The 12,714-nt window shown below is 43.9% G+C and overlaps 1 protein-coding gene across 11 annotated transcripts in view; it reads left to right on the top strand.

Annotated features, from left to right (window-relative positions):
• LOC105835952 (bromodomain adjacent to zinc finger domain protein 2B) overlaps window positions 1–12,714 on the top strand; it is a 156,579-nt gene that overhangs the window by 121,765 nt on the left and 22,100 nt on the right. For 10 of the 11 annotated variants that reach the window (XM_036284652.1, XM_036284657.1, XM_036284651.1 and 7 more), the window contains exons 5-11: window positions 7,660–7,887; window positions 8,728–8,913; window positions 9,467–9,632; window positions 9,739–9,756; window positions 10,889–11,132; window positions 11,530–11,812; window positions 12,249–12,631. In XM_036284652.1, the coding sequence (XP_036140545.1) occupies window positions 7,660–7,887; window positions 8,728–8,913; window positions 9,467–9,632; window positions 9,739–9,756; window positions 10,889–11,132; window positions 11,530–11,812; window positions 12,249–12,631 (1,508 nt within the window). The remainder of the gene's footprint in view (window positions 1–7,659; window positions 7,888–8,727; window positions 8,914–9,466; window positions 9,633–9,738; window positions 9,757–10,888; window positions 11,133–11,529; window positions 11,813–12,248; window positions 12,632–12,714) is intronic. The other variant, XM_036284648.1, reaches the window with a different exon arrangement.

Here is a 12,714-nt window from a genome sequence, read left to right as displayed (position 1 = left end):
GCTCTTAGCAAATCGTTTTGCTGTCCATATAATAACTAATGAAATTTGCTAGGACAGCATAAAGCTTGCTGTGCCAGCAAATCATTTTTCTCCGTGTAATCGTACCCCTCCCTCCAAAGTTTCCTCTTTTCCTTTCCAAAACAACCGATGACCACCAGTTGCGGAATTAATTAAAAAAAAAAAAGGAAAAAGAGAGTACATACGTTGTACGCGTATATCACTTTGAAGATACACAAAGGAAGAGGCTTCCTCGGCAACGAATTCAAGTATCGTCGCGTTAATTTCTTCCGCCTCGTCTTTCTCTTTTCTTTTTTTTCCCCCTCCGTTCGCTTCGCCCTCTCAATTCTCGCCCATTTTCGCCGCGCCGAAAGTACCGGGTGTACGCAGGTCCCGCGCTTCTCCGGGGCGAGTAAGGGCCACCACTCGTAATCCTCGGTCCCTTCCCGTAATCCCCCCCCCCCCTCCCTCGGTCGGCTGCCGCGCGCGCTCATCAGCCCCGCGTATATCTATAATACGCACGTCGCTCGCCCCGTCTTCTCTCCACCTCGCCCTAAACCCCAGGCCCGGCTCCGACCCCTCCCCACTGGCCGGAGCACCGATCGATTTAATAACACGGCCATTTTCCCGGCTCACGGACCGAACGAACACGCTCCTCTCCCGAGCGACCGAGATGCTGCTGCAGCGCGACCGACCGCGCTCTCACATCTCGTTTCATCTCCCGCTTGAGCCCGCGGCGAGGCACGGAGCGTGTTTCGCCGCCGCCGCCGCCGCGCATCGGAATTCTCTCGCTGTGCGTGCGTATCCCGCCGCGTGTCGAGTGGATACGAAGCCTCACACAGAGCCTGCCCGAGCCACTCTCCACGGCGAAGATTGAATCCAATCTTTTTGCATTACTTGCTAAATCGCTATCGTTAATTATCGCTATTACCGGGTAATACGCTAGACGATTAGCGCTAAGCGCAAATCTACAAACGTTTTATGATACTAATTACAATTCTATCAATTACTGATCTAAATGAATAATTAGAATAATAAATTCCTTTAGGAGTTCTGCTTTGGAGCTTATGATTAAAATCCAATACGAGTTTACGACACGTTCAATTTTAAACTGAAACATATTTAATTTTGTGATGTTTACGAACGAAGCCAACGAAGCCTCGTTCAGTTTATTATCATCGTCAATCATTATTTTCTTGTTTCTCTGAAAAAATGACTAAAGCCAAAGCTAAAGCTAGGCATCAACCGCGATCCGTCGGATTTCGATAATTCTGCAAGCTGCACGCGCCGTGCGACTCGTGCAAACGCAACGACGGGAAAGGATTAAAAACGCGCCGCGTCCCCGGCTTTGCTTATTATAAACGGCACTGGCCGCCGCTGCTGTGCCGGTTTTATTAGAAGCGGTCGGTAACATGGACGTTTCGGAGGCGAGCAATTCCGATTTAAGCCGAGAGGGATGTCAACGGTCCGACCGGCCGGACATTCTCGCCGGCTGGGATTGGCCAGGGGGCTAAATTTACTATGGCATCCGATACATCCGCGGATAAACGTATTCTCCGTCAGGTCCATATGTTTAAACTACATTGCGATGTGTTAACTATATCGATCGCGTCCTTGCCACTTTGTTTCCGGCGAACCGGTGGCCCTCGATTGAAATGTCATAATTTCTTTATAATTTCACACGTGGGGAGTACAATGTTGCGGGATAACGGGCGACACGGGTCTAGAACTTAGAGGCGCGGACTGCAGCCGCGAGCGGTTTCACGCACTAATTATAATTCCATACCGTCGACCTGGACTTCACTTCGGAAAACACGTCGTGTTCTGATTCATCGGACGACGAAAGGAAAACAAACGTGCGCCGTAGCGCGTTTCACTCGGCAGCGTTACCTTGAAACTACTCGTTGAACGGAATACCCGACAGAATGAAGCGAAAAGCCGTTGGAACTCGTTGAGGGAAAAGTTTCCTAATGCAGTCCCGTTGGCTCTTTGTAGCGTTTTACAAATTGGGCTCTCTCCCTCTCCCTCTCTCCCTCCCTCTCTCTCTCTCTCTCTCTCTCTCCTCTCTCTCTCTCTCTCTCTCTCTCTCTCTCTCTCTCTCTCTCTCTCTCTCTCTCTCTCTCTCTCTCTCTCTCTCTCTCTCTCTCTCTTTCTCTCTCGTTCTCGTATCGCGGGGAGATACTTCATGCTTCCGCTTTGAGGCACAAAGTTACTTAAATCGACGGCTCGAGTGGTGCAGCCGGATGCAATAGAGAGAATAAGTCGTACAGAGAGGAGGAGGCTTATTATAATATTATAGGAAAATATTCCTTGCGCGACAGTCAACCTCTAAGAAAACACAAAGTGCGTATCATGCGCGCCTAACGCGGATATCAATTTCAAGAGTGGGAAATCGAAGTGGCCTTGATTTTCGCAAGAGCGCAACTGATTTGCATCCGTCGGGTAAAAAAAAAAGCCCCTCGAGCTCTCGAGGCTCTCGAGCTCGTCGATTAGCAAGGGAGAGAGGAAGGAGGGAGGGGAGGGGGCGAACAATGTACGGGGATGAGGAGAGAGAGAGAGAGAGAGAGAGTCCTTCATTAGCGCGGCACGAAAAACAGGAAATTAGCGTCGCGGCGCGACGCGACGCGTCGCGCCGCATCCGAACGAGCGTTGGACGGCGGCGACGGCGACGGTGACGTGTGCCAACCGGACGGACGACGATGACCCCACCATCGCCGATCGTCCTCTCTTTCGCTCTTCGTCCGCTCCGCTCCGTCGCGCTCCTTGCTTCTCCCTCCCCCCCTCTTCCCCGTCGTTCGCTCGTACGAATGCTTAATCACAAATCGATAGACGTGACGCATCGCCTCGGCCTCTGAGATACGTCGACTTGCCGCCGGCCTCGGCTTATCTGCATTTCCGACCGCTTCGTTCGCGCGTGACTGGCGGCGGATTAGAGATCACGGAGCGGGCGATCGCAATCGTTCCCCGAAGTCCGCCTCGCTTTCTCGTCCTCGCGCCGCCGCCGTCCCTCAGCGGGGCTGTTAATTAATGTTAAATTCAACATTCGCGAAAACGTTTGATTTAATTTGCTAACACGCGAAGAGCACCCTGATAATTTCCCCAGACGCGCGCGCGCGCGAGAGAGAGAGTCGCGCGCGCGCGCGCGCGCGCTTCGAGGTCTAGCGGAGTGACGTGTCCGGAATCCTCCCCGTCGCCGATGAGAGAGTGACGTAAGGCATATGTAAAATCTCGGGGAAACCGCGCGCTTGTCAGGGGAGAGACAGCCCGGTGCACTCGTTACGCTCAGTCGCGCTAGTGGAACCGTCGTGAACGCTGGCGTCGGGCGATATGCCGCGGTGACGCCGCTATAATGGAAAGGAGAGGTTGCGCGCGAGTGAAGTGCAGTGCAATTACGTTCGGGGATAATAATGGTTTGTATTCGTCGGTGTTCAATGCGTGGGTCTCCCGCTCGCTTCTCCCGGCTCGGTACGGAACTCGCGAAGAGAATTATCTCCTCGAATTCCGGGCGCAGCTTAGAGGAGCTTCTTCCACTTCGTATTTGTCTTATACGCGTGAGATCTACTTTTGAACTACTTGATCCTCGCAATCCGTCGTTCGATACGGTTCTTATCTCAAAGTAGCATCCTATCTTGGATCTGTGTAGCGGCTCTCTTTTTCGTTTCTTTCAAGATTAAACTGGAGACACTTATCGACATAAGCGCGAGTTGTAGCTCGAATCTTCAAATGTGGCAATTATTCCTGCCGTTATTGCACGCTAATAATTTGCGAGATCTAATGACTATTAATACTGTAGAGAACTTTGTAGTTGTATTGTGAAATAACAGTTGATATCGGATGGTAATTTTTAAGATTATTTAATTTGAAGATAAAATGAGTGAAATGTCTTGTATAGTTTTACTTTCCAAACTCGATTCATGCGCGTGACGATAAAGTTTAAATTGCATTTATTGCATTTAATATCGTGTCTTGTCACAAGTTTAAAGTTCGTTCTCTCGGTCGAGTCAGATGTAATAAAACTTGTAATCCGAGCATACATTTTGTACCCCCGCATTAAATATACATGAGAATAGGCTATTATCATCGAGCGTTGCTGATTAGAGAAATGTCGGGATGGTGTATGATATTCCAATTAATTTTGCGTGGAGCATAAGCTACCTGTATTGATTACGGCAAATTATATGCGCGCTGTGATAATTAGTAGTTCGGAAGTATAGACTTTACATTCATAATGACTCGGTTAAAAGCCCCCATGTAGGAAATAAAAAGCAATATTGCTACACAAAGTTCTAACGCGATTTATATACAAATAATAATATGGTTCGGAGGTTTATATTATTATTTATGTATAATGTAATTAATCAAACGCGCTAAAATGATAGATGCAATATTTACATCGCGTATAACGAGATTTTATGAAAATCTGTAATCATGCAAATTGTCGTAATTTAATCTAGAAATGAGCGCGCGCTTTGATGTGATATTCTAACGTCGGAAATACCGGAAAGACGCCTAGGCGTTTATAAATACAAGATGGATCGAGTGACAGGCGTATCATCAAATAACAAGTCCAACGTGAAAGGAGCAGAAAGTATCTGTTGAACTCGATTGATCGGTACTCGTTGACCTAACACACGTTTCGCGCATCTCGTATTTCTTCTTTCTTTTTTTTTTTTTCCTAGGCAAAGGTACATCCGCCCGCGCGCGCCGTATTATGATAATCTAAACAAAACGATTCGCGCCGTATCGCATCGATAATACGGACGTAATTTCCATCCATTCCGACGATATAGGTCATGCCACACGTGAATACGTGTTAATGTCGCGCTTCATGTCGAATGGAAAGGCATGCAACGATGGGACGCGTAAACGTAAACCGCCCCGTCGCCGCCGCTCCTTCCAACGAGCGTATTTTATCGGCTGTCTTTACGAGCCCCGACACACACACACACACATACACACACACGGCAACGTTACATCAAACGATATATGTATTCGAAAATGGCGGCCACGGTTAATGCGTTAACCGGCCGGTCGTCGGTCGTTCGAATAATGGATTGCCGTTAAAGCATCTAGATTAAAGAGGAAGGTACACGATACGAGACGACTTTCCGCTCGTCGTTAAGTCATTAAGAAAAGAAAATTGTGCTCCACGCACGCGCGTTATTGTAGGGTCGCCGCGGAACAATCGAGGTCAGAAGCCGGGGACGGTATATGTACGGCGAGCCGTATTGTGTGCCGTCCAGGAAATTGATGGTGAATGAAATTACGATGGAGTGAATTAAAAAGCGCGCGGGGTTATTGATTAATACTTTTTCAAATAGCATTCGGCTACTTTCCTTCCCGCGTGGTTATCGGTTTATCCCTCTTGGCGCATCGACATTTTTTGGAACTGCGCCAACTCGATTCTACGCCCGCGATTTAGTCACGACCGCGCCTGAACGTCCCGTTAAAAAGAGATAAATAAGCGAATGAGAGAAAGAGAGAGAGAGGGGGAATGAGGAAAGTCAAATTTTTAACGTCTCGTAAAAAATATGGAATGCTCGTTCTCGGCCTCCCGCGTACGTTTAAAGACCATGGAAAATCGATGACGGAGTGAAACTTTGATCCCGCGTGTTTCATTCACGTGGCAGTGCATTGTAAACACGTGCGTATGCACGTAAACCATTATGCGGCTGCAACGGCGGCGATGGCTGCTCACTGGGTGAAGCAGTCGTATAAGCTGGAAGTTCAACGACCGGTATAAATTAAAGCGGCGCTCGGATTTCAATGCCACGGCCTTGCTCAAGGCCGTCGCACTCGTAGAAAATCAACGGTACATTTGCGCCGACATTCGTAACAATAAATTTGTGCGAATGGTACGTGAGCGATCGGAGCGCGATCGCCCGCAAAACTAAGACGACGTGAGATAGTAAGATGGGTCTTTTTTTTTTCTGTACGGCAATTCGTTAGTTAAATACAAATTTCTAAAAATTGCGCCGTTGCGTCGGACGTAATTCTTCAGCAATAGGAATTCTCTCGAGCTCTTTCTCTCTTTAGAAATACGATTTCTTTCAGAAATGTAAAATGAAAGACACGAAGAGATAACACAATTAAAATTTCTATTTGTCTTTCAAATATATATGCAGTTTGTGTTTTACACGTTTTTTTTTATTTATTCTAGAAAAATCACTTTGATTTGGCTAGCGCCGGTATATACTGATATTATCGTAACAATTTCTTGGCAACTCCGTGAACTTAATACTTCTATCGCGCCTGCAACGGACACGTGTACTTAATTTCTGAAATTATAACACGCATGCATGCACGATTTACTCAATTGCATCATTTATCCGTTCTTGCGTTACGGGGTACTTCGTTGTCGTTATTATTAACGCGCGTAACGGTTAATGCGATTTCGTAGGAGCTTTAATTGCGGGATTGCCGAGAAGAGACCGTCAGCCGGTCGGCTTATTTGGACGCCCTTGTGCAAGTTTATAATTTATGAGCAGAAAAAAAAGAGAAGAATTCATCGTTTGACGAAGAGCACGTACGTGTTCGCGCTCGTTGCGAACGCAATTTTGTTCTCGCGTCGAAAATATTTTACGGAAATAACATTTCGCAAAATTATCGCGACGTGTTTAACAATCTCGAAGCTCTTCGCAAACATTTACGGTGCATTTGTAACGAAATCATTTCCCGATGAGCAATGTATTTATTCACCGCGCGTGAGATTCGCCGGTCGCGCCCGTCCCCGGTCCATCCCGATGCGATTTTTCCGCGAACTCATAAATGTATTCCGTCGCACGATAGAGCACGATAAATTAGCGTTATTGCTCTAGCGTGCGGTATTATCGCGCAAACAAATGGCATACGCGTTGCTCCCGGGTAATTAATTAATTTACTCAAATTGCCGCGGGCGGGCTTTGATACGCAGTACGATAGGCATCGACATGAGTCTATGCAAAACAGTTGTCGCACTGTGTTCGCCCGATACGACAAAATCGAGGGGGATCACCGTTGAATAGAGTAACGCAGAATTCCATAAAGCGCGAATAAGTCTCCACGTCTCGTAGCGAGAGGATAGGACTGAATCACTTGCGAATTGACAACTTACTCTCGCGAGAGAAGGGTAGTTTTTATATTTATATAAAAATAAATATATGTGACTGTGTGTAATAGTTTATATATATCAATCATACCTAAATTTTAGTGTGGTATTTCTTATATGATCGAATAAGGCTTATCTTTAATTAGTTGTGCTAGAACACATTGGTTTGTGTTATCTTATTATTGCTCCTCTACGTCTTTATATTTATTTTTACTACTGTGAATCAAAGTAGTAATAGGTTGGATAAATTTGGAGAAGTACGTAAAATTACAGAAGAAATAAAAGCAGTTTACTTACGATTTTGCCTGCTTTGCGAGGCAAGAAAATCAACCGTTCGAAGTCTGCGTTTCCGCCTTATCGTATCGACAGCTGTATCTGTGAAAACGCGGGGCGGGGGCTACATCATCGTTCTCATTGATTTTATTTTCATTTCGTACATAAACGCGTTCGCGCTCGAGACAGCATCGCGTTGGCTCGGGTGTCACTCATCGACGCGCGAGCTTATGTAAGGGGTGCGCGCCAAATTCGCGGGTTTGCGAACCCATTCATAACGGTCTCCCTGATTTTAATTTTAGCATACTGGCCTCGAGGCGACAGCGCAGCGTCGTCGCTCTTCGGCGGGATGCCGGGTGGTTATGGCCTGGGGGCCCCCCATTTGCCCTCGGCTTACGCTATTCTGGGCCGTGGGGGCTCGGCGCCCGGCTTCGGGGGCCACACACCAGCCTCGGCGCCACCCCCGTCCCCGTACCCTCATAGCAGCCTCGGTACACTCAGCGTGGCTGCCAGTCAGGCTGCGAGTCTGGGTAAGTAAATTTTCCGCCACAACCCTTCTATTCACCCTTATCTCTTATATACTCATCCCTCCCCCTCGTGCGTTTCTCAAGTCCCGGCAATTATCGCGATTACACACGTTATTGAAACTAACGTCGCTTCTCCCCAGAAACGTGTCTTTCACAAGACCAACTCTCGCGATAATTCTCGGGATCACTGCTTAGCCTAACATCAAACGCGACATGTGTAATCACTGTAGGGAAATGCCATCGTATTTTCATACATAGTTAATCGACCCAATTGAAACTGCTTTTTCAACTCTCTACTCAATATGAAGAAGAAAGTGATATTATATCTCCCCTATTTACATTTTGTATAATTTTGTTAATAATCAATATTTTAAATTGGAAACAACACATATTTACAATCGCCAATATCAATGTTTAATTCTAGAGTTAAAATTATAATTTATTTAATATTGAGGATATGTGTTGTTTGTAGAAAATTTATAAAAATCATACATTATATGATTGCACTTTTTAATTCGCGCAATGACTGATTAATTTAAGCAAATATTATTAAAATTCTATATTTTTTACATAGATTTGATAATTTTTTTTTTATATATGCACATTCTAATTTTTGTGCCATCCAAATCAAGAAGATTAGATATATTTTCTTGTCACGAGACGCCTTACTTTACAGATTGCATTTATTCATTTACAACAAGAACGGTCCTTTCTGTAATTATTTTGTTGTACTTCTCTCATTGGCTCATCCAGACCCGAGCAATCGAGCGATGTTGAGCCGTGTTTCGAGATGGAATTTTATGGACCGTACGGATTTACCGGAAGCATTTGTTTGCGTTACAGGCATCAATCCAGCAGCTAGTGCATGGTGGACAATGGCCTCTCATCTAGCGGCGCAAGACTACCTCGCGAGGCTACAAGGAGCGGCAGGACTCCCAGGATTTCCGCCCGGTGCCGAGAGCCTCCTGCCACCCTATCCCGCCTCTCTACTTAATCCCCCGTCCCTCTCGTCCCACAAGTCCAGTAAGTGTAAGTAACAACGATCGACAATGTTGCGATGCTCGAGAAACACTCGCCTACGTACGCTTAATCCTCGATCGCCGAGTCCTTTCGAGATAACAACGTCGCTCGAAATAGCTGGGTGGTATATTTTTAATCGTTTTCTCTTTTTTTTTTTTACGCTAAACCCGACTGAGACGCGATTTTTACTTTCTGCTTTTTTAAAATTTGTCCACGTTATATTATCCATATCGCGGCTTTGTTTCCTTTTATTGCTGTAATTATTTTCTATTTTGCGAGCAAGGCACTCGAGTTTGATACTTTTTTTTTTATATACTTTTCTTATTTATATTTGAAGTCACAACACAATTTTGAAGTTGCTCTCAAATTTCGAGTTAAACGAGGTTACTTGTTAACGAGATAGAAACTTGAGACTCTTGAAAATTTATGATCCTACTTCCGTAACAATTGACAATCGCCGGTCTTGGATTTCGAACGAACGCGAGCATTTTTCCAGACAGTAATTTCAGATTATGGGAATCAGTAGATGTACAATTATGTTTACGTTTTCGCGGCCGAGCAGCTAAGTCAAGCAAGAGTCACAAGACACCAGCTAGCAGTAGTAGCTCAACGACGCCGAGTATGACGAGCAGCAGCCTGCCGGCTGTATCCACTCAACCATCGGTGACGTCCTCTCATCACAGCACCCCGGTCAGCAGCACGCCAAATTCGCAATCGAACGTCGTCAGGTGAGAGATTATTCGTTTTGCGTATTAAACATGACAAGGCTGTAGATGGATTTAACTCACAAAAAAATTGTATTTTCACGCTATCGTTTTCCCTACCGCGCTACAGTTCTGCGAAGGAAGGAAGGTGAATATATATCAGTTCGATTAAATCTTTCACAACGCTCTACATTTTACAATAAAATTGGAATGTGTAGACGTACGCTTAATTTTTACGTCAATAAAATTGAATTTGTGAATTTGTCTGATTGTTATCAGTTTAGTTTACTTCTGCCGTAAAGGATAAGTAATTTAAAGTGGTTCGATACCAAAATCAAACACGCGTGAGATTGAAATGAGACTTGGAGAGGTTGTTATTTAATACAAAATGCATCTTCTGCCGAAATTTTAGTTGATGTTGCCGACAAAATTTTGGAAAACAAGCTGTTTGAAAATAATTTTTTTAGCTCGTTGTCTTTGTTGTTCTTAAGGGAGTCTCTCAATATTTTACAGAAGTCATAATAACTTTTGGAGAAAACTGGAGAACAAATTCAAAAATTAACCACTAAAGCTTGAGATCACAAGCTTTACAATAATATAAATTAATATATAGGAGGTTGCTGACCAAACGTCAAAGATATCGAATCGCGAAAAGGTAGTTTATGCATGCCTATCTGCTAGCAGAAGGCCAGCGCGACGCTAACGCGTACGCAATGTTCGGCGTCCAATGCTCATCAACCAAGTAATAAATTAATTTCCGATTATTGCAAAATTAATAATAAAAATCAACTGAAACATCGGGAAAATTATCAACTTAAAATATTAAATAAATTTAGGGATTATTTCTATGAATTTGAGAAAGTTTTATGTTGGTTGTGCTATTAACTAAGAGAATCGAACTACCCTAAGGGGATGCTAAAGCTGTCCTGTTTTATCGATTATTTTGCTTATTTTCAATTCACTAATCTTTTAATTGTATTTACAGAATTAAAAATTTATTTCCACAATTAAAGTACAGACGGTAACATAATACGCACGTAAGAATTTTATATAAAAAACGAAAAGAAATTTAATTTGTAAATTATATTAATTCTTTTTGCGTTTTTTTTTGTACAAAATTCTTACGCGCGTATTATGTTACCGTCTGCACTTTAATTGTGGAAAAGAATTTTTAATTCTGTAAATACAATTAAAAGATTAGTGAATTGAAAATAATCAAAATAATCGGTAAAACAAAACAGCTTTAGAATCCCCTTAACACCGTGCGATGTTTTTTCTAGTGATCCTAGCAGTATATTAGGAGGTGTGCGTCTACCTCCCGACACGGAGATCATCAAGTATACGTCGAGTATAGTCGGTCCGAAGGTTCCTGGGACGACGAACCGCGGCAGGAAGAAGACAATATCCTTGGACACTCCCAGCGTTAGCGTACACCCGCCGCCCGTCCCTACCCTTAGCGCACATCAGACGAATACGACGTCGTCCTCGTCGCTAATGATGGAACCGAGGAAGTATAATCGCACGGTACGTTTGGCCATCACATATTTTAGTCGCAATTCTGAAACATCTAAACATAAAATTACAAGCATATCTACTTGATATTATACTTTGTTGCGACAATTATTTAAAGATACTTGTATAAGTAACCCCTAGACGATCGATAATAATATTGTATAATACAATATATTTTTAGACAATTTAAAATAAACTCAATATAGACTCTAGACGATCAACATTTAATACAATAGTTATAATAACATTATACCATAATTATTAAACATTCAGGCATCGCTTTAGTAGTTAGTCTAGAGATCGTTTTAGTACAGAATTAAATTTGGTTTCTTAATTTTACATTCGCTACGAATCTGTAATTGTGCGCGATACGTTATGTAATCGTGTGCATTTCGTCTTTCCTCCTCAGACCGACTCGAACGAGTACAGAGATTCGGTGGATCGAGTAGAGGTAATCAAACTGCCGGCCCATTCAACGAATGGCTCCGTTCTGTCGGCGCCACCAACATACACTAGCAGCAGTAGCAATAGCGGTAGCAGCAACGTGAACAACAACATCAACGATTCGGACGCGCCCCTAAATCTCTCCCTGAAGCCCGCCACGACGAGTAGCAGCTCGCCGATTTCTGGTAGTCAGCCGCTCAGTCAGCTCAGTAATTTAAGCCAATCGTTACTTGCCTCCGATCGAACGTGTAAGTGTAGCAACTGCACGTAATATTTTCCTGTGTTTATCATTTTAAAGCCAGCGTGGCATAAAAAGACGTCGCGTGTTTTTATTCAATAGAAATATTATTTATGACACTCGTAAAGAGAGTTAAGAACATTTTTGTACGATATAGTTCATTATTTAAGTCTTCTTTTAATCTCATTTAATATCTTATTTTAAATCATATTTTTTTAAGTCGGTCTTTCAGAAAATTAAACTAAATTAATTATCAAATCAGGAGAAATATTCTGGTTATATTCTTTCACATTCTTATATTTATACATCTGTTTTCAAAATCCATCAAGATTTTACATACGCAAACGAGCTAAGAATTTCAACCTCGATAGGAAAAGTTGTTCTTATTTTTGAGAAGTGACTTTTTCTGAAAATATTTAACAAAAATGTTATGGATTTTATCGTAGCGAGACGAAAGCCCGGACCGAAGCCGAGAAGAGTGCCGCAAAATTCGGTGCCGGTGCCGGCGTCGCCTAGTCCCTCCTTGGCGCAGCTTTTTGCTGCCGCGGACTCGCCACAACGGCCGAGTAGCGGCAGCGAAGAGAGCGAGAGTGCGAGCACTACCACCCACCACAAGGACGGTAGGCCGCGAAATCTCGGCCGCGGTGTATCGAAGCCTAAGAAGAACACAGTCGCCTCGTTGCTGGCTCAAAGCAGGGCTTTGGGAATTAAACCTACTCCGGCTTTGGATCCAACTGTGCCATTGTCTCATCAAGTGTCGTTGCTGAGATCAAATATACTGGCGGCTCAAATGCAAGTCGCCACTGGCCAGAGTGACGATAAGAGTCAGGTAAGATCTGGCTATTAGGTTCAACGTTAACAAAATACCATCGTCGTAAAAATATTAATTTTAACGTTATAATTATAGTACTT

Source organism: Monomorium pharaonis, chromosome 3 (genome assembly GCF_013373865.1).
Source record: "Monomorium pharaonis isolate MP-MQ-018 chromosome 3, ASM1337386v2, whole genome shotgun sequence".
NCBI lineage: Eukaryota > Metazoa > Arthropoda > Insecta > Hymenoptera > Formicidae > Monomorium > Monomorium pharaonis.
Note: the sequence above shows the minus strand (reverse complement) of the source record. Positions and strands in the feature narration are given on the sequence as shown.